We start from the raw sequence: 19,544 nt of genomic DNA, 5'->3' as shown, positions 1-19,544 counted from the left end.
ATCACCAAGGGATGATTATGGTCCCTCACAAATTTCCGAACAATCCATCTCCCTGGCTTGTCTCTCTTAACTACAATCATCGCCGTACAAATTTCCCGTCTTTTCTCTCCCTTTTCATTGAGAATGGTATCTGACCTATGATTATCAGGAATCCCTCTACATCCTAACCCACGGGATATAATTGACCCATCACGCTCTGACTTACGGGATGATAAAATGCGGGTTGCAAAACCTATCCGTTCAGCATATTCATCATAGTACGCTCTTGCAGCATCTTCTGATTCGAATAGCATACCCTCATAGGGTTCATGGTTTCTGTCAGCTACGCATAAAGTCGAGTTACCTACTGCTGATGTTTCTATACTTCCACAGCCGCCATCCACTGTATTTTGCATATCCACTAAAAAAACATTGAATACATGACACTAATCAGGAGACTGTCAACCAAAGAGATAAGAATAAAACAACTGCCTATTCCGTACATTGCACCAATTAAGCATCACTTTACAAATAGAATGTCTATATCACAAGAATGTCACCCACCCTCAAGTAGATACCACAGATAAAATGCGGGTTGCAAAACCTATCCGTTCAGCATATTCATCATAGTACGCTCTTGCAGCATCTTCTGATTCGAATAGCATACCCTCATAGGGTTCATGGTTTCTGTCAGCTACGCATAAAGTCGAGTTACCTACTGCTGATGTTTCTATACTTCCACAGCCGCCATCCACTGTATTTTGCATATCCACTAAAAAAACATTGAATACATGACACTAATCAGGAGACTGTCAACCAAAGAGATAAGAAAAGTTAAAACAACTGCCCATTCCGTACATTGCACCAATTAAGCATCACTTTACAAATAGAATGTCTATATCACAAGAATGTCACCTACCCTCAAGTAGATACCACAGAAAAAATTAATAATAATAAGAAACTTGAGAGCTTTTGCTGAAGAAAACATGGTTTATAGCACCCAATTCAAAACTTTCTGAAAGCACCAGAAATATGGAAGTGTGAGGGAAAAAACTTACTGAAGACTAATCATGAAAAGCATCATTAAAATAAAGTGCAAAATAACAAAATCAGGGACATTCCAGTTTCAAATGAAACTATGCAGATTCACATTAGCACCAGGAACTACATGTAATCTGTAATTGCCAAGTCAGCCATTAATTTGCCACAATCCTATATATCGAGATAATCAGGAAATAAATATATGAAAACATAGGAGAACAAGTACACGAACAGAAATATTAACTTTTGAAGAAAGAAAGAGAAGCTATCCCCTTTTCATAAAAGAGGAAAAGCTAATTATTATTCAAATCATTATCAAAATGCAATGACGCACAGCACAGTGGAAAATTATAATCTGATTCAGAGAGCTCAATATTCATATATATGATTTAAGCACTACAAAAATCGCTGCAGAAGGCCTTGCTACGTCAAACTTTAACAGGTAAAAAAAATGTAAATTCAAAAAACCCAAACCTTTACTATTTTATAAATACATATAATGTTCATAGACTATTATTCACATTGTTCCATTAAAACATATTCATGAATCTACCTCATTAATGGAAAATTCGAAATTCTCAATTATTACCTAAATGGCTAAATCAATTGAAATCACACAAAAATTAAAAATTAAAAATCCTCGTATTACCGCTACGTATTACCCCAAGACTGAATCTTTTTTTGAAAAATAAACGGTAAAAAATTGATCAATTGATTAGTTGTGACTTGTGTACGCTTAAAACACATACACATACACATACACACACACACAGAGTGAGGGTTTTTATTTATTATTACTTACTGGTGAGGTGAGACCTCGACAATTCCTTCTGTTTGGCGAATTTTTGCGTAATTAATTAGGCATTTGAATGATGATATGAAGAGAGATTTTGGGATTTGATTTGAAAGGTGGAATTTATAGTTGGAAAAAAAATTAAAAATGCATCCGACACATGAATGTTGGTAAAATTGCAAGTAAGGTCCTCACTTATTTGAGTTGTAGAATGTTGGTCCCAAACATGTTTATTATATATTTTATTGGAATCATTGTCGACCTTTCGAGTAATTTTGATCAAAGATTTAATGATATAAGTAATAGTCGAGATTATATGTTTTTTACTCATTGAAGATTGCTTGATCGCAAAAAATCTAAATATATACTAAGAACAGAATTAGGTATCTCAATGAGAACGAAGAAACGTCAAATCTTATTCACAAGTTAACATTTTTACAACAATTTCAAGATTGGATGTTGGACATCCTTTTGGTTCTCCCAATAAAGGGCGTATTGCAACAAGAAAGTTCAATCAACAGACCTGAGTAGACAAATAGAGTATCATGTTAAATAATTTAGGCTCGACTCGACCAAAATTCATCTTTCAACAATAGATATTTTAGAGAAACTTTCTAATCCCGATCTGGGGAAATAGAACAAATGGACGATGCTTTGTTCCAATTGATGTTAGCACTGCAGTAGTACTTGTAAATATGTTATGATTCGGGCTTTTAGAAATGGAAGCAAGATGCTACTATAGTCTGTCTTCAACCTTTTGAGCATCAAAACACTTTCAACTAGGATTTTACGCACGCAGTCTTCGAAATTTCTCACAAGGCTTAAAAGCTTCTTAAATGCATTTAGTACGACCTTTATAAAATGAGCAACACATGCATTAACCTTAGTCAACAGAGTGCATAAGAAATTTCCTGCACAAGATTTTATTGACGAAAAAACACTAGCAAACTTCTCGAGAACTCAATCTAGTCAATCGGCCATCAGGACTCTACACATTTAAACCCTACAGAATCAATGATGTGTTGCATACTACTTGAGCAAACAGGGTGCCAACCCTGGTACCTATTGTAACTCACTTTGAGAAGAACTCATTTCTAAAACGACTTATAAGTCAATAGTACCCAATGTGCTTATAAACTCACAATGCAAGCTTTTCACAAGCAATGTGAGAAAAAAAAATAATAATAATAATAAAAATAAGATTGTTACAGGTACCTAGAGAGTAGTTTTTCAAATTTTGTTTAGGACAGTGTATCCTAAGATGCCACTGAAGCAAAATACTACGTCTTTATTGGAAATTTCAGTTGCCCAAATTCAACTTTCAACAAGGGCATTGCACAAAATGATATTTTGATTATCATGCGTTAACCGTCTTGGTACATAATATAAAGTTGGAGCCATTGGACTTGCATTTCTAAAGAATGCTAATATCAACCATGAAAGAATCCACAATACTTCAAAACTAGTTGCTTCAACTTTTCGAATCATCACCGTGGCAAGTTCATAAATGTCAGTTGCCGAACAATCTCCAGATCTCGTCGACATGACAAGTATGTTTCAATAACAGTTAACATTCACTTAAATCCATGATGAATTTTAACATACAGCACCTTCATTGAGACGTACTGGAAAAACTATTTTGGATCTCCAAATATACAGACTGCTTGACCTGGCAAAGAAGAAAAACGGAAATATTAAATGAAAATAAAGTTAAAAAATATAATATATCAGCTTTCTAATAAGAAAGAATGCCATTTGGGGGGTTGATCAACGAGTACACGGTAACACGAAAATATACTACTTATAAACGACTGAAGAGTATCAAGGAAGAAGTGGTATGAGATGCTAAAATTTTCATTACAAGATCCAACAAATTATGCATTGTTACCTCAAATTGAAATGTTAAAATGGGAATATGACAAAACGAAGCAGTGTGTATAAGCAGCAATACATAATCGAAACTGTTGGATTTGGAGGATAGCTCTATTATAGAAGACATAACTGTGTAGAATACAGCTACTCCAAATCGAACTGTGCAACAAAAAGATACTCATAATTTATAAGCAAAAATCACCCGATGAAACCTTATCTATATGTGACTATTATCAGAAGAGAGAATTTCTAATGAGTGCAATTTGCATTTCACCATCAAACCTGATACTTTCTACAGAGGAATAGCTAAACACTCAGTTAAAGACACTATTAACAATCAAACAAATGCTGTACTCGCAAATAAGATGGTCATACAAAATCAACCAGTAACAAAATGATAGAAAATAAATTCAAATGTACGGAAGCTGAATTCATCATAATTAAAATTGTTATCAAGGCTTACTTCGCTTAAGATGGACATTAGATCTACAAGATCATAGCTACATGCTTCCAAGCTTTGATTTTCTAGAAGACAATCTTGTAAGCTATCACCAAAAAGAAAAAAAGGCAAAAACCTTGTTACTAGAAGAGAATACCAATCCCAGGACAGGGATATAAGTAAATTGGAATTCAAATAAGCAAATAAACAAACTTATAATAAACAAGAACAAGAGATTTACCTACTATAAGTTACATATTAGTTACTTTCTATTGTGAGACCATTTGCCTCAGATGATTCCCCCCTCTCCAAACTGCTAACACTTCATCCGTTCTGAACCGCTGGGTGAATGTCGATTCCTCAAGCAGAATTGACATGCCATAAGCATGAGCAAGTAGCCCTGTATAAGCAATCATTGCCCCATTGTCAATACAGTAACGGTCATCAGTTGCATATAATGCCCCACCCCTTTCAGAGCACATAATTCGCATCATCTCTTGCAACCGCTCATTGCATCCCACTCCACCAACAATTAACACATCCTTCTTGTCACAATGTGCCATGGCCCGCTCCGTGATCTCCACAAGCATTGCAAACAATGTTTCCTACAAGAAACGGATATATGCAGAAACTCTATAAGCCTTTTGATGTTTGACATAGGAAAACTGTAACACCAGATGCATATTCTCTACACACGAAAATATTGATTAATGTGTAAATCAATTTAATCATAAATATTACCTGTAGGGAGTAGCACAAATCTGCAGGTGTGCATTCATTAGCTTTAAGCTTCTCTTCAGCAGTGGCTTCAATATAACTTAATATTCCACTGAAAGAAACATCCATTCGTTTTACAACATACGGAAGGTCTATAAATTGTGAGCCCTTTTTTGCAAGCTGCAAGAAGAGATGGCAGATAGTCTGAACAGGTTAGCATCATCAGAAATACCTCAAACCACAACTGTATGGCATCCCAACAGATTGAAAGGGACATGTTTCCTTTTCATGTTCCCCCTTGTTTAAATCATCAATGTTTCCCTGATCCTTTTTTAATGACTTTTTTCCCTGATAAGTTAATCCATTCAAAGGTTTACAGATTTCAAAGTATCACTTACAATACAGTAATAAGTATCAACAAGTTGAAGTGGAGATGCTAATTTAATTTTGCATCCTGCACTTCAAAAGTTATGAATCATGAAACAACCACTCCGGAGACCAACTTTTACCAGTTACTGACAAGCATACCTGCTCAATGTTGTAGCCTGGGCTGGGATCATTAGACAAAGTCAGAACCCTAGCAAACCTGTCCAAGCAATTCCCAACAGCAGTATCAATTGTATCCCCAAATATTCGATAGCGGCCCTCACTGTATGCAATAACCTGAGTGTTCCCCCCACTCACATACAAGACAACTGGGTCTTCAGCCCCAGTCACTATCCTACCCATTTCAATATGTGCTACACAGCGATTAACAGCAACAATCGGTTTCCTCCAAAGCTGCGATAGCATGCGCTCACCACAGCTGAGACCTGCAAGGAGGAGCCAGAGTCAGTTTTATAATTAATGTATCAGCCGCTACAAAGTAGAAAAACAGTTCAAATCACTCTAGAGCATCGCAGATACCATTTCTAAGAACAATTCACAATACATCAGTTAGATTCTAAAATCTAGAAGACCAAATACCAAATACTTGTTAATTTAATTACTTTTAGTTTGTTTATCACTGTCGAATCAAAAAAATTTTGAAAAAAAAAATTAAATGTAAATTCTATATTTGTAGACAATAAAATTTTAAGATTACTAAGATAAGTGATTTAATGTATTCACACCATCAAGACTAAATCTTTCCATTTTGGAATTAACAAGTGGTATCAGATTTTAATACTCTGAGTACCTATGAAAAAGAACGTTTTCTAACAGATTAAATGCACACTCAGATAAGAACCAGGAATATTCCCATTATTCCAGAATTTCTCTCAAAAGCCACCATTATTTGATAAAAGTGATTATACATCAATATTGAAAAAAATTTCCAACCACTATTATCTATTGTAGTTTTCTTTCTTCCATTTCTGCTCAATACTTGCCCCTAGTTTAAGAGAAAACCAAGCAGGACATTATTGTTGGTCAGTTGTACCTTGAATCCCCAAGTTAATAATTTGTCATCCTTAGAACACTTAATTCATATTACGCCCATGTTTTTGTACTCGTACATTGTTGGAATTAAGTCCTGCTCTCAATCGCGAGAACAAAAATTAAGCAAAACAAAGTAGAAAACATACAAAAGCGAAGACATAGAAGGCTTCTAACACTAGCTGATGCAGATTTTTTTATTTGCCTAACTATAGCAATAGTGCACAAATTTCCAGCACGAAGTACAACTTAACTGTCCCAAATTGACCATTAATGACATTGCAGCACCTTTACTCAAACAAAACAAAAATTCCCGAACACAAAATACCATTTAAAAAAGAAACAGTTAAATCTCAGCAGTTTTGTTAACAATAATAATAACACCTGAAGTGGTGCACCCATGCCAGGGCCTTTGGTGTAGCATAGGCAGTCAATCTCATCAGTTGTAATTTGAGCCTCCTTGATGCAAATATTCCTGGTATAATTGCTGAAGAAAAGGAGACTCCCCAGAATTCTGCAATCACCCATAATTCAGCAAGCAAATGGAGAGAACTTTAGGAAGCTTACGTAATTGTTGCAATTCTTTTTGTTATTCTGTTTATTCCTTTTGAGTTTATTACTTCCCTAGTGAATAAATAGCCGGGTAGAGGAGTCTTTATTTTGGAGAAGAAAAAAAGAAAAAAGTTGTTTGGTTGGAAGAACCTTGTAATTCCTTGGAGAGATTCCAAGAAAGGGTGCCTTGGAGAGATTCCAAGCCCCTTTCCCGTGGTTAATTGGTTCTTTGGAGAGATTCCAGGTTCCACATTAACTCCTTGGAGTGATTCCAACACTCATTCCTTGGAGTGATTCCAAGCCCTCTGGGTAGAAAGCCTTGGCCGGGTGGGGTTATATAAGTGTGACGTGGGAATGGGAAAAGGGGGGCGAGTTGAATTAGGGTTTTGGAGGGAGGGTCGTGTTGAGAGGAAAGTAGAAATGAAACGGTCGTTTTCGAGAAAATTGCAGCTGGAGTTCCAAATATTTCAAATGAAGTGCATAAAGGTCCCAAACCTTGTATTTTTTGCACCATTATCCTAATTACTAATTAAAAATATACCGTGTAAAGACTTTTGAACGATAACATCCAAAAGTCTTTTAGTTCAATGTATGATATCTACATTTTTATTTTGGGATGTTCATTATCTCATTAAGCCCCCGTTTGAGCCCTATTATTTCTCATTATATTAAATTAAATTTTTTTCTTTCTTACTTTTAACCACATAATATTCAATAAAATAATATTACACGTAAATCAAAAACTTTTTAACTACTCATTTTTCAAAAAAATTCCATTTATCTCATTATAATTTATAAATAATGGGGCTCAGACGGCCCCTAAGGTACTCGTTATTTTCAATGGATTGATATATATATAAATACGACAAGTGTTTGTTATTCAATTGATAAACGGATGGAACTAAGAACAAATTATGTAATTAGTCCAATAGTTTGATACGAGCATATGATTCTTTATTATGCCCCGTAAGATGATGCTTCCATCGACGACGCCAGTATTAGACCATAGAGTTGTGAATCTGGTTAGAAGATATTCAGCTTGATTGAGGGTAGAGATGTGCGAGATGATAAGATAATCATTCACCACCTTTTCACATACGAAATATTTATGAATTTTGAGGGTAGGGCTGCTTTTTTTTTTATTTTTCAGAAAAAAAAAACAAAATATTAAAGATCCCGGCCCTATGAAGGCCCAACCGTTATCCTAGTTTTCTGTTTGTAAGGATTCCATCATACAAACACAATGCCAACCAGGAAGAGAGAAATTGAAGAACAAGTATAAATGCTTCGAGGCAACAGAGCTCATTACAAATTTTACAGTTCCAAATTTCTTGAGATCTCTAAAAAACACCAGAAAATGCTTGTCTCAACAGCATATGAGAAAATTATTGTGCACCTGCTATTTCTACAATGAGCATATCAATACAAAGAACTAAAACAAATTCAAAAACCACAGTGGACATTTGTGCTAAATCCACTTCCATCAAAATGTGCAGCTGAAGCAATGTTAACTTCATCAAACAGCTTTCGAGAAGCTATCTACAGACAATGTTTTGATAATAGTAGAAGATCCTGAACATATGCTAAAATTATCTATTGACTTTCATTGCTCTTAAGATTCCAACTCGCTATTGGATTCTCTTTCACAGCGATTGATTGTGCTCCTCACTGTGCTGACAAATCATATCCAGTTGCCTTTTATAGGTTGCAGCTTGCTTTTCAAAGGTTGCAGCTCGATTTTTAGCCATTAAAAGCAGTAAGGATAGTTCCCGGATTCTTTCATGTTCATTCTATACAATAAAAGGTGAAGAAATATGAGCATCATCCGGGGGGAAAAAAAGATGGAGAGAAGAAATAATATCAAAATATTTCTGTATAGCATCTGGCACAAGTCATGCATACTGAAATACTGGAGCTGAATGAAATTAACAATTTGTACATTGAAACTAGAACGTTCATTTCTAGGCCTATCATGCGAGCAATACTATTTAAGCTAAAAATGATTACAGAATGCAAATTAGCGAACATGCAAAATGAGATCGCACGCTCAACAAACAAAAAACATATTCAGGAAAAGTATCATTGAACAAGAGCGTCATCTTGAACGAAACCCTTTCTCAAGAATAATAATGATCTGAAGGGAAAATGGGGTCAGTTTCCAAGCCATAAAATAACATATTCTTTCATGAGATGCAGTGATAGAAATGATTTTCCTAATGTCTTAGGAAAACGTTTAAAAAGCAATGCTTCTATTAGCTGGAAGCACAAAAGATGCCCTTGAACAGACTTAGAGATACCAACATCTTTGGGAAAACTAATGGTTCAAACTAAAGCTAGTGGGATTCGTAGAATCAATTCATTTAGAAATATAAGCAATATTCACTTTGAAATAAAAGCAATATATTTATGGTACCCATCTAGTAGTAGTCGAAGAGATGGGCAGAGATGACTAAAATATTCTAATTCGAGGAAGTATACTGGCAACTTTTTAATGTTAATGGGAAAAACTATACTACAAATTGGCAAATTATCACATAAATGTTGCAAGTGAAACTTCAAATAACCTAAAGTGATCAAGAGTTGCAGACACGATCTCACCAATTTGAATGTATTTGTGATGTCCAAAGAAGAAGAGATATTCCAAATTAACTTAAGGATATAGTAAACAGAAAAGGTAATTAAATATCAATAAAAAGCAAAACACATACATGGTTTTCCAATTTTCTAGCTGCTTCTTACCTAGTCAAAGCACATAAATTGAAATGCATTATATTCTATGAGGCACTTTACGTACTTCTGGCATATCTTAAAATATATGATACAGAGAGGAAAATCCTCATTTATATTTCATATAATTTTGCTGGTACTTCCCATATTTACTGAAACAGAAACATGAACCCTTCCCATAATTATGTAAGATATCACAACATATCTTTGCTAGGAGAAAACTATATACTTCAAGCACAGCATTCACCATTCTTCTCCACTGCCACTTCAATTACACGCTACTACCACCACCACCATCACACGTCTCTAGTTATTCATATTGCTGCTTCGATTTTGGATCAGTGGGGGGTGAGGTGGAGAGATGTTGAGTGTAGTGCATATACTTAACTTTTGAAAAGAAATAATAAACACCAGAAACTTGAAAGATAGGAAATGGGATAATTTGCTCAAGTTTATGTTTCTCATAGAAAAGTTTCCTAACAAAACTATTGTAGACCAACTTCCTGCAAAAGCTCTTTTAGTGTTAAAAAGATATATATATCAAATCAATACATAATTCACATAAACATAAAAGCAATTTCTTAATCTGAAAAACAGCTTTCGATTTTTCAAAAACCCTGTCAGCCCTAAGCAGTTGAGGTCTCAATCATTCTGTTTTGTTTGTTTGCTAGAGGAGAGGCAATCTTTGTTCACGTTTCACTCATGTTTCTAACTTTTTTGTTATGTGGTTACAAAATTAAATCCCTTCAGCTATCAGCTAGTTCAAATACTACGTGCACCACCAAGAAGTGTATAGAACAAAACTTTTTGGAGTTACTTAAATACAATACGAAATGATGACATCCAAGATACAGGTACATTATATGACCCCAAAATTATCCTAGTAATCCTTAGTTCAGAATTCAATATTCGTACTCAAAACCAAACACAAGTGAAGTGTTTCAAGCACAGTCTAGAAAATAACTGATTTTACACAAAACTGATGGAAATATCAAATTCCCCCTCAATTGAAAATTTGAATGAGAAAGGAAGCAAATTCTATTTCTGCGCCCACTAGTCCTACAACAAATTGTACAAAGATCTATCAAGGCATGTGTAATGAATCAAACATTCCAATCCATATCTGAAATTGGGTGAAATTTTCAAACAATTAACACTCAGCATTGTGCATACTTTTATCTTGTCTACATTTCATTAAAGACATGAGAACCTTAATATGTAGTCATTATCTATCACTTTGTTGCTCTTTAGACTCCATCTCCCTCACATTGTCCACGATGGCCTGAATCTTCTTTGAAAGAGATTGATTGTGTTCTTCGATATGCTCAAATACCATTTCCAACTGCCTTTTATAAGTTGCAGATTTCTTTTTCTCAATAGACAGCTGCTGTGTTAGCTCCCGGATTTTATCATGCTCATTCTGCACAAGAAGAAAACCAATGAATATTGACAAAATTATGTCAAGCACACACTGTGATTCGAGACAACAGAGAAAATAATTGCTCAACTAGACTCAATAAAAATGAGGTAAGATGTATTCATTAGATAGACCGAACATTTCTTTATACTAAATCATGCATGCCAACCCATGTAACTAGTGTTTGATAAGAAAATATCATCAATGAGAAGGTGGATGAGCCTGACCAGAAAGGAAAAAAGGAAACACAAGAACAACTGGCCAATTAGTAAGAACAACACCTTGGAAGCAAAAAGACTTGGTATTCCAAATGAAACACGTCAGATTTATGCTCAGGCATAAGTCACATATTATAGGGAAAAAAGTACGCATCAACATGATATTCAAACAATTTAGAGCAAAGTAGACAGTCACTACCATAACCAGCAAAAGCTTAAATTTTAATTTAAGTGGATTAAATATTTTTTCCACTCATTTTGTATGACTCGTAAGTCATAACTTACTACCCACTTATTATATAGACATTCCGTAGAACCCACATCTTATAATAAAAAAGCACTACCAAGCAAGAACATAATAATAACCAAAAAGTTGTATGCATCACATCAAAGGTTTGGACTGCATCACACAACACCAAATGAAAATTCAAAAGCTCTTCAATTCTTCCAAGTTAACCCTTTTTTATTATTATTATTATTTTTTTGAAGGGACCTATGAACAAATGCCTATAGAAATCTACCAAGTGATGCCTAGTGCTTTCACTCTTTCTCTTCTTCATAATTTCATCTAAAACTTTTACCTGATTTTTCATAATAGCTTCTTTATTTCTTGGCATTCTTGCCAACCAAAGTTTCCTTCAACCCACAGAAACATATCATAGCATTCAAGAATAGTCTCACAATCTTTGATTATTTGCCTCTAGCTCATCCAAACTGATGACTCTACTACATTACAAATCAAATCATGAATTATCGATAAGAAAAGGCTGAAAAGAAAGATCTGGCTGCATAGACAACTGGCATATTATGAAAAATTTTCGAGGATCCTGAATCTGAAAGGCCGAAATGCAACTCATTCAGAGTTCAAATTTTCACACCCCAAGTTAGTAAGGTTTTAATTTTACCAATTTCTGATAATCAGCATGCAATAGACCTATATGATAGTACGATCTCAAGTGCCTGAGCCATAAAATCAAAGTTGAATCAAGTGAAGTTCTTAAGGTGAAAACAGAATATGCCTTCTAATAACTTTCAAGGAAAGGACAAAACTGATGAAAAAAGAATACATTTTTAATCAAATTCGAGGCCAGCACTAAACGTCTGCCAACTACAACAGCACCAAATGTAATGACACGGATGGTAAAATAATAATAGCCAAAAGTAATAGTAAAAATTGGAATACACAAATTTATGCTATTTGAAACTTGACAGTTTTGCCTACGACCACGCAGGGGGAAGACTACGTAATATCAATATTAGAAAGTAAAGATTACAACAAGCCTCAATCTTGCAAAAGCTCAAAAAGGAGAATATCATTTTCTATATAATTTACTGCACAATAATTAATTAAAAGTCAATAGCTGTTTTAAATTATGTCTGTTTAGATAGGTAAATATTTGGCATTCCCTTCAAAATTTCCTGTTACCAAGCAATATATTTACTTGAAGATAAATTTTGTCTAAGGTGTACACAACTACCGTTAAGGTATACCATAAACGTTACGAGGGTCATGGATTTTGATTTCTTCAATACAATTTACATTCACACAGTGACCTAATTTCCCAGCAAATCAAGCATTTTCTTCGAGTGGTCTATGTATATTCTCCCTATTCAGAGGTGTTGCTTGATTCCACCTCCCTTAATTGAATTGTTCTCAAGGTTTAGACACTAATCCACTGCCATGAGGAGCAGATCAATGTAGTTTGTCAGCCAACAAATCAATAACACTTGCATGACTCTCAAGAACTAAAATATTAATATAATATTGAATTGTTCTCAAGGTTTAGACACTAATCCACTGCCATGAGGAGCAGATCAATGTAGTTTGTCAGCCAACAAATCAATAACACTTGCATGACTCTCAAGAACTAAAATATTAATATAATATTGAATTGTTCTCAAGGTTTAGACACTAATCCACTGCCATGAGGAGCAGATCAATGTAGTTTGTCAGCCAACAAATCAATAACACTTGCATGACTCTCAAGAACTAAAATATTAATATAATATTGAATTGTTCTCAAGGTTTAGACACTAATCCACTACCATGAGGAGCAGATCAATGTAGTTTGTCAGCCAACAAATCAATAACACTTGCATGACTCTCAAGAACTAAAATATTAATATAATTATCACCACATAATGCAATTACTGATATAATTTTTATCAAGATTATTGCAAAATTGCATAAAATTACGCGGCAATGATTTTTTATCAGTAATACAAACATGTAGCTAAGTTTGCTAATGAACCATTGAGTGCCCACAAAAGTAAAAGGCAAAAACGATTAATGTACATGGGCTGGCTTCACAATTAAGCAAGCAGGTACTTACGGGATATTGATCATAGATTAGATCTTTACGACCTTTGCCAGGATATAAAGGATGAGTATGCTCCTTGACAAATTTTGTGATAACCCATTTCCCAGAGCTTACTTTTCTAACTAAAATCATGGCCCTGCAACCAACTCTTGTTTCGGCTCGTTGCCGTACAATCTTCTCACGCTTGTCAGGCATTCTGAAGCCCTCTTTATTGCAAACAAGCGCACGACCAATGGCAGATCCATCACGCCGTGATCGAGAAAGCTTGCTCACACGGATGATGAACCCCAATCGCGTTGCATATGCATTATAAAATGCATGTGCTTCTGGTTCGGATTCGAACTCCTGGCCCACATACGGTTCATCTGCAGGACCCAAGCTATTTATAGTTTGGGACTCATCCAGTGGGAATAAGTCCCTGACAGAAGAATCTTCATCCACTTTAATATCAAGACCATGCTGGAGTGTCCCATCAGCAGAAGTACCTAAAATTGCATCTCCATCATCTGATCTTCCTACAATATCAATAGAACTTTCTACTATGCCGTTGATGTCACCATCAATCTCAAAATCCACTGTAAAAACATGTTAGACATTCGCTTAAGCACAACAAACACTGAACAGGGGAAACCATAATCGTACATAAACATCAAGTAGTTTAATTCAGTACAAGTAGAATAGTGAGTGGCTTAAGAATTTCAACTGTCACTTACATTTGAAATCATCAAAAACATGATTCATTTTAAAGATTTATTAAAAAGCGGAAGAGATGTCAAGCGTAACTAAAAAATAGTTGCAATATTTCCTCTAAAACTAAAGCATAATCAAATTCATAAAATATACTTTCTGGGCTAAAAGTAACTAAAAAAACAGCCTAATTTTCACAGTAATCACCCAATTATACACGATCTTCCAAATAATCATAAATTAAAAAAATAAATATATATATGGGTTTTTCATTAAAGTTCCCTCATTCTCAATGATTAAAAAAAATTTATTCAAGTGAATATATCGTATATATTCAAGAAAATAAAACAAAATAAACGAAGAAATACAACTATAAAAATCAAAACTTTTATACGATTATGGAGGAAAATATCGAAAACCCATACGAGCAAAAGGGGGAAACTTACTCCAAAATTGAGCAACCTCGTATAATCTAGCTTTTCAGACCTCCCTGAGACGCACACCGAGGTCTGTGAGGGCTCAGCTTGAGGTTATATTGTGGGCTCAAATCAAAATGAGACGGAGCGATATCACTGGTTAGAATATAAAAAAAAAGTCAAATTTTTCTGGAACCAATTATATTACGACACGTAATGATATGGTGATGAAATCGTTCGTGTTTCATTAATACCACAATGCGGGTAAACGGTTAGGAACGTGGATCGGGTTAATTTCGACCCATTTGAAATTTGTTCATCTCCTTAACTTTTAAAAAAGGGAAAATTTCATAATTAAGAATTTAAGTATCACACATTTTAAAATTAAGAAAATAAGTTTAAAATTTCAAAAATCAGATTTTTATTAAAATTTATTTATGATTTAATTAGTTAATTAATTAAATATATTTAGGTCACAAATCTACACAATTTGATCACAAATTAACAATTTAATTAGTTACTTATTAATTTTTTATCACAAATTAAAAATTTTATGTCACAAATTTTTTTCCGATCACAATTCAAAATTTTGTAAGTCACAGTTTGTTCATCGATTACAAATCAAAAAAATAATTAGTTACGGTTTAATTTTTAGTCACAACTTATTTTTTGATCACAAATCAAAAATTTTAAGGTCACAATTTTGTGCGTCGGTCACAGATAAAAGATTTATACATCACAATTTATTTATTGGTCATGAATCACAAATATTATAGGTCACAACTTATTAAACAGTTACAAATTACTAATTTTTTAGGTCACACATTATTTTTTTGTCAAAATTTATCTTTTTTATTGGTCACAGATTAACCAATTTAATGATTACAATCAACCAATGAATCCGTGACCACCACCAAACAACCACTGCCTCCGTCACAAACGACTCCGTTACGACCAAAACCACCACCACATCACCCTATAGCAACACCACTGTCCCAAACAAAATCAACACACATCACTCCCAGACACCCAGGGCCGACCCTTGGGCCAAGCCACCTAGGGCACTAACTAGGGCCTCCAAATTTTGACTTGGGCCCAGGGCCTCAAAATCTATATTAGTTCAAATTCCCAAAATAAGAAAAATGGTTTGGGGCCTTTGGGCTTGGAGGAGTCTTAGACTACATGAATTAAATTATTTTGGAGACTTGGTCCACTTGGAGTCCGTATACAATACATACATACAACACGAACCGCCCCAACCCTTTATCTTTTCAATTCGACTTCCTCTAATCCTCTGCTTCGGCCTTCATTGTTCAGTGAATCCAGAATCCAGGGCCTCCACTCCAGTCTCCAGACTTCCAGGTTCCAGAGTCCAAACAATCGAGCTTCCAGGGACTAGACAGCGCCAACAAACAAAAACTCGCAATCGAACTCCAAAAACCCCAATTTATCCGCTTCCCGCAGACTCGCACGACAGATTCCCTTTTTATATCTTATTAGGTCCTTTGTTTTGGTAAGTAAAATGGATTTCCATCTCCTATATTTAATTTGAATGTCTAATTATTAATCCTTTATTGGTTTATCCTATGGGCTATGGACTATGGTGGTAGTTTGTTCAATGTATCAATGGTGAAAGTGAAACCGTGAAAAAGGGATGAAAAATAGACTAATAGTGTTTTTTTTTATTTGTTTTATTGTTAATAATTAGTTCTATCAGCTTTTTAATTGATTCCCAAATTTTGTTGGCACCATTGGTAGTTACTGGTTACTGCCTACTGGGTACTAGTTATATAGGATAATCCTATTAGGATTAGTAGCCGATTAGGAATCAACATTCAACAACAACTATCATTTCCGATTTTAAATAGTATGATTATCCTCCTTTCAATTTAATTATTTTTCTCATCAATTATTTGAGTTTATAGAGATTATTATTCTAGTAAATGTAATGTACCAAATATGAAAATCCTCTGAAACCTGAAACTGAAAGTTATTAAAAAAGTAACTTAAGTAAGTATAGAACAACATTTTTGAAACATTAAGAATATACAACTGGAAAAATGAATAAGTGCTACTAACATGACTTTCATGAGATAGGAATATCCCTTTATGGTTTAACTCTACATAAGTCAGAAGCTATCTTTTATGGCATCTAGTTTGGACTCTTAAAATGATAAATGTCCATAAGTTGAACATAGCTGAAATGACGATAGTAACATAGATGTACAATTCAACTAAAATGGTAAGATAAGTAATAAGAATAGTGGAAACAACACTGATTTTGGATCAAGGGAAGGATTGAGGACAAGTTAGATGGTTTGGTGTATCTTGGATAGACCTAAAGAGTGGTGAAAAATGATACATATAATCAATTGAAAATTTAATCAGAAATTAGGCTGGCATAGTTCAGTTTTTGTGCTGTTAACTTACTTCAACCTGTTACTCTCATATAACTTGGTTCATTTATTATTTCTTGCAGGTTGATTATTGAATTCCTACACTTGGAATATTTGAGAATCTGGGATACTTTTAATTCGAACTCTGAATTAGGTTCTACCGTTATTTGCTTTAATTATGTCCACTAGAAAATTTGAATCTGAATATTCTAAAAGAAAACAGCATAAGAAGGTTGAACAATTGATTAAATCTTAAGAGCGAGCCCTTGATAAATTTTTTAGTGGTAGTAAACAAAAACAAAATGACGATGTAGTTCATGAAGAAGAGTTTAATAAGAATGATATCAACGATAATACAATTGAAAAACATCATTGTCTTATCGAGGATGATGTTATGGATGAATGAAACATCAATGAAAATATTAGTGAACCATTCTCCTTTGATATTAGTGATCCAGCGAATTGGGAAAATATGAATAAGCGTTTAAGAGATTTAATCGTAATGAAAGGTTCAGTAAGAGATAATGATGTAATTCTTCCAAACGATTTAGCTAATCGACACTTCTCCTCTGTTCATTACACTCGACGGTTACCCAATGGAGAGAATCATGATAGAAAATGGTTGATTTATTCAAAAAGTCTGGATAAAATATTTTATTTTTGTTGTAAGCTATTCAAGAATGATGGGGTTCAAACTCAATTGGCACGTGATGGTGTAAATGATTGAAAAAATATTGGTGAAAAACTAAGAACACGTGAAGTGAGTTATGACCATATCACTAACTTGAGTAGATGGATCGAAATGGAAATAAGATTTCAAAATGAACAAACAATTGATAAAGGTGTGCAGGAACAAATCAATAAAGATAGAGAACATTGGAAACAAGTATTGTTAAAAATAATATACGTGATTAGAACTCTTGCAGAAAATAATTTGGCGTTTCGTGGAAATAATGAGAAGATATATCAAAAAAATAATGGTATCTTCTTAAGCTTAAGTCAAATGATTGTTAAGTTTGATCCAGTAATGCAAGAGCATATTCGTCGAATTCAAAATAAAGAAATTCATTATCATTATCTTGGACACAAAATTCACAATAAGTTGATACTTATGCTAGCGAGTGAGATCAAGAAAATAATCATCGAGAAACTGAAAGAATCCAAGTACTTTTCTATGATACTTGATTGCACTCCAGATCTGAGTCACAAAGAACAAATGTCTATAGTATTGAGGTGTGTTGACATTTCAGCAAGTCCAGTGAAGGTAGAAGAATTCTTTTTAGGATTTTTATTGGTGAATGATATATCTGAAAAGGGACTTTCTGATGAATTATTGAATGCGTTGAATAATTTAGAGCTTGATATCGATAATATGAGGGGTCAAGGATATGATAATGGTGCTAACATGAGAGGAAAATATAAAGGGGTACAGAATAGACTACTACAAGTAAATCCTAGAGCATTTTACACTCTTTGTGGGTGTCATAGTTTCAATCTTGCACTTTGTGATATAACTACTTGTTGTATAAAAGCTAAATCTTTCTTTGGAGTGTTGCAACATATCTACACTCTATTTTCATCATCTACTAAAAGATGGAAAATTTTTAAAGATAATGTAAATAGCCTTACTCTTAAGCATTTGTCTCAAACACGTTGGAAAAGTCATGTTGAAAGTATTAGAGCAATAAGATTTCAAGCTCCACAAATAAGAAATGCTCTATTTGAATTGGCAAGAGTTGATGATCCTAAGACAAAAAGTGAGGTGGAGTGTTTGGCAACATATGAAATAGAGAATTTTGAATTCTTACTTGGGATGGTTATTTGGTATGAAGTATTAAATAATGTTAATAGAGTAAGCAAACATTTGCAAACAGAGGACATCCGTATTGACGTTGCTATAGGCCATTTAAAAGGGCTCATTTCATTTCTCAAAAGCTATAGAGAAACTGGGTTTGAGTCGACCTTGATTAATGCTAAAGAGATTGCAAGTGAATTAGACATTGAACCGATATTTCGTGAAAAAAGAGTTATACGTAGAAAGAAGCAGTTTGATGAGATTTCTTGTGAAGAGATGACAGAAAGAGCTGAAGAATCTTTCAGAGTCAATTATTTCTTATATGTAGTAGATCAAACTCTATCATCGTTTCAAAATAAATTTGAACAATTTTAGGAATATGACGATATTTTTGGATTTTTATTTGATTTGGAAAAGCTTAAATCTATTGATGATGCTACATTGAAGTGCCGTTGCATTAATCTTGAAAATTATTTGAAGCATACCACAGTATCTGATATCGATGGAATGAAATTATTTTTTGAGTTGAAAGTTTTAAGGGAAGCAATGTCTACATAAATGAATGGAGTAGCTGATGTGTTAGATTACATTAAGAGAATGAATTATTATTTTGCAAATGCTTAGGTTGCTTACAGGATATTATTGACTATCACAGTCACTGTTGTGTCCGCTGAAAGAAGTTTTTCAAAGTTAAAATTGATTAAGTCTTATCTTAGATCAACCATGTCACAAGAGAGGTTGAATGGATTAGCTATGAT

At 34.0% G+C, this 19,544-nt stretch overlaps 4 protein-coding genes across 4 annotated transcripts; 1 reads left to right on the top strand and 3 right to left on the bottom strand.

Annotated features, from left to right (window-relative positions):
* Positions 1-5: 5 nt before the first annotated feature.
* LOC111392092 (protein FAR1-RELATED SEQUENCE 5-like) lies at positions 6-1,936 on the bottom strand (the record flags this gene model as incomplete). The annotated part of the gene is made up of 3 exons (XM_023017369.1): positions 1,823-1,936; positions 563-751; positions 6-211 (listed from the first exon to the last, which is right to left on the bottom strand). Coding segments are annotated over exons 1-3 (396 nt in total), but the record flags the coding sequence as incomplete, so codon positions are not given.
* A 1,145-nt stretch (positions 1,937-3,081) lies between these two features.
* On the bottom strand, positions 3,082-10,240 carry LOC111392091 (probable tRNA N6-adenosine threonylcarbamoyltransferase). Its single transcript, XM_023017368.1, is given in 13 exon segments — positions 3,082-3,482; positions 4,149-4,230; positions 4,366-4,729; positions 4,866-5,021; positions 5,370-5,638; positions 5,641-5,653; positions 6,642-6,771; positions 6,960-7,086; positions 8,261-8,344; positions 8,479-8,599; positions 8,985-9,065; positions 9,955-10,039; positions 10,230-10,240. Coding segments are annotated over 11 exon segments (1,413 nt in total). The 3' UTR covers positions 3,082-3,482; positions 4,149-4,230; positions 4,366-4,393.
* Positions 8,089-14,074, bottom strand: LOC111392077 (protein FAR1-RELATED SEQUENCE 6; the record flags this gene model as incomplete). The annotated part of the gene is made up of 3 exons (XM_023017352.1): positions 8,089-8,599; positions 10,747-10,956; positions 13,505-14,074. Coding segments are annotated over 2 exons (765 nt in total), but the record flags the coding sequence as incomplete, so codon positions are not given.
* A 3,719-nt stretch (positions 14,075-17,793) lies between these two features.
* On the top strand, positions 17,794-19,344 carry LOC111392090 (zinc finger MYM-type protein 1-like). Its single transcript, XM_023017367.1, has 2 exons — positions 17,794-19,110; positions 19,204-19,344. The coding sequence occupies exons 1-2, from the start codon at positions 17,794-17,796 to the stop codon at positions 19,342-19,344; spliced, it is 1,458 nt and encodes a 485-aa protein (XP_022873135.1).
* Positions 19,345-19,544: the final 200 nt, after the last annotated feature.

The sequence above is a fragment of the Olea europaea genome, unplaced genomic scaffold (genome assembly GCF_002742605.1).
Source record: "Olea europaea var. sylvestris unplaced genomic scaffold, O_europaea_v1 scaffold878, whole genome shotgun sequence".
NCBI classification, from domain to species: Eukaryota; Viridiplantae; Streptophyta; class Magnoliopsida; order Lamiales; family Oleaceae; genus Olea; species Olea europaea.
Note: the sequence above shows the minus strand (reverse complement) of the source record. Positions and strands in the feature narration are given on the sequence as shown.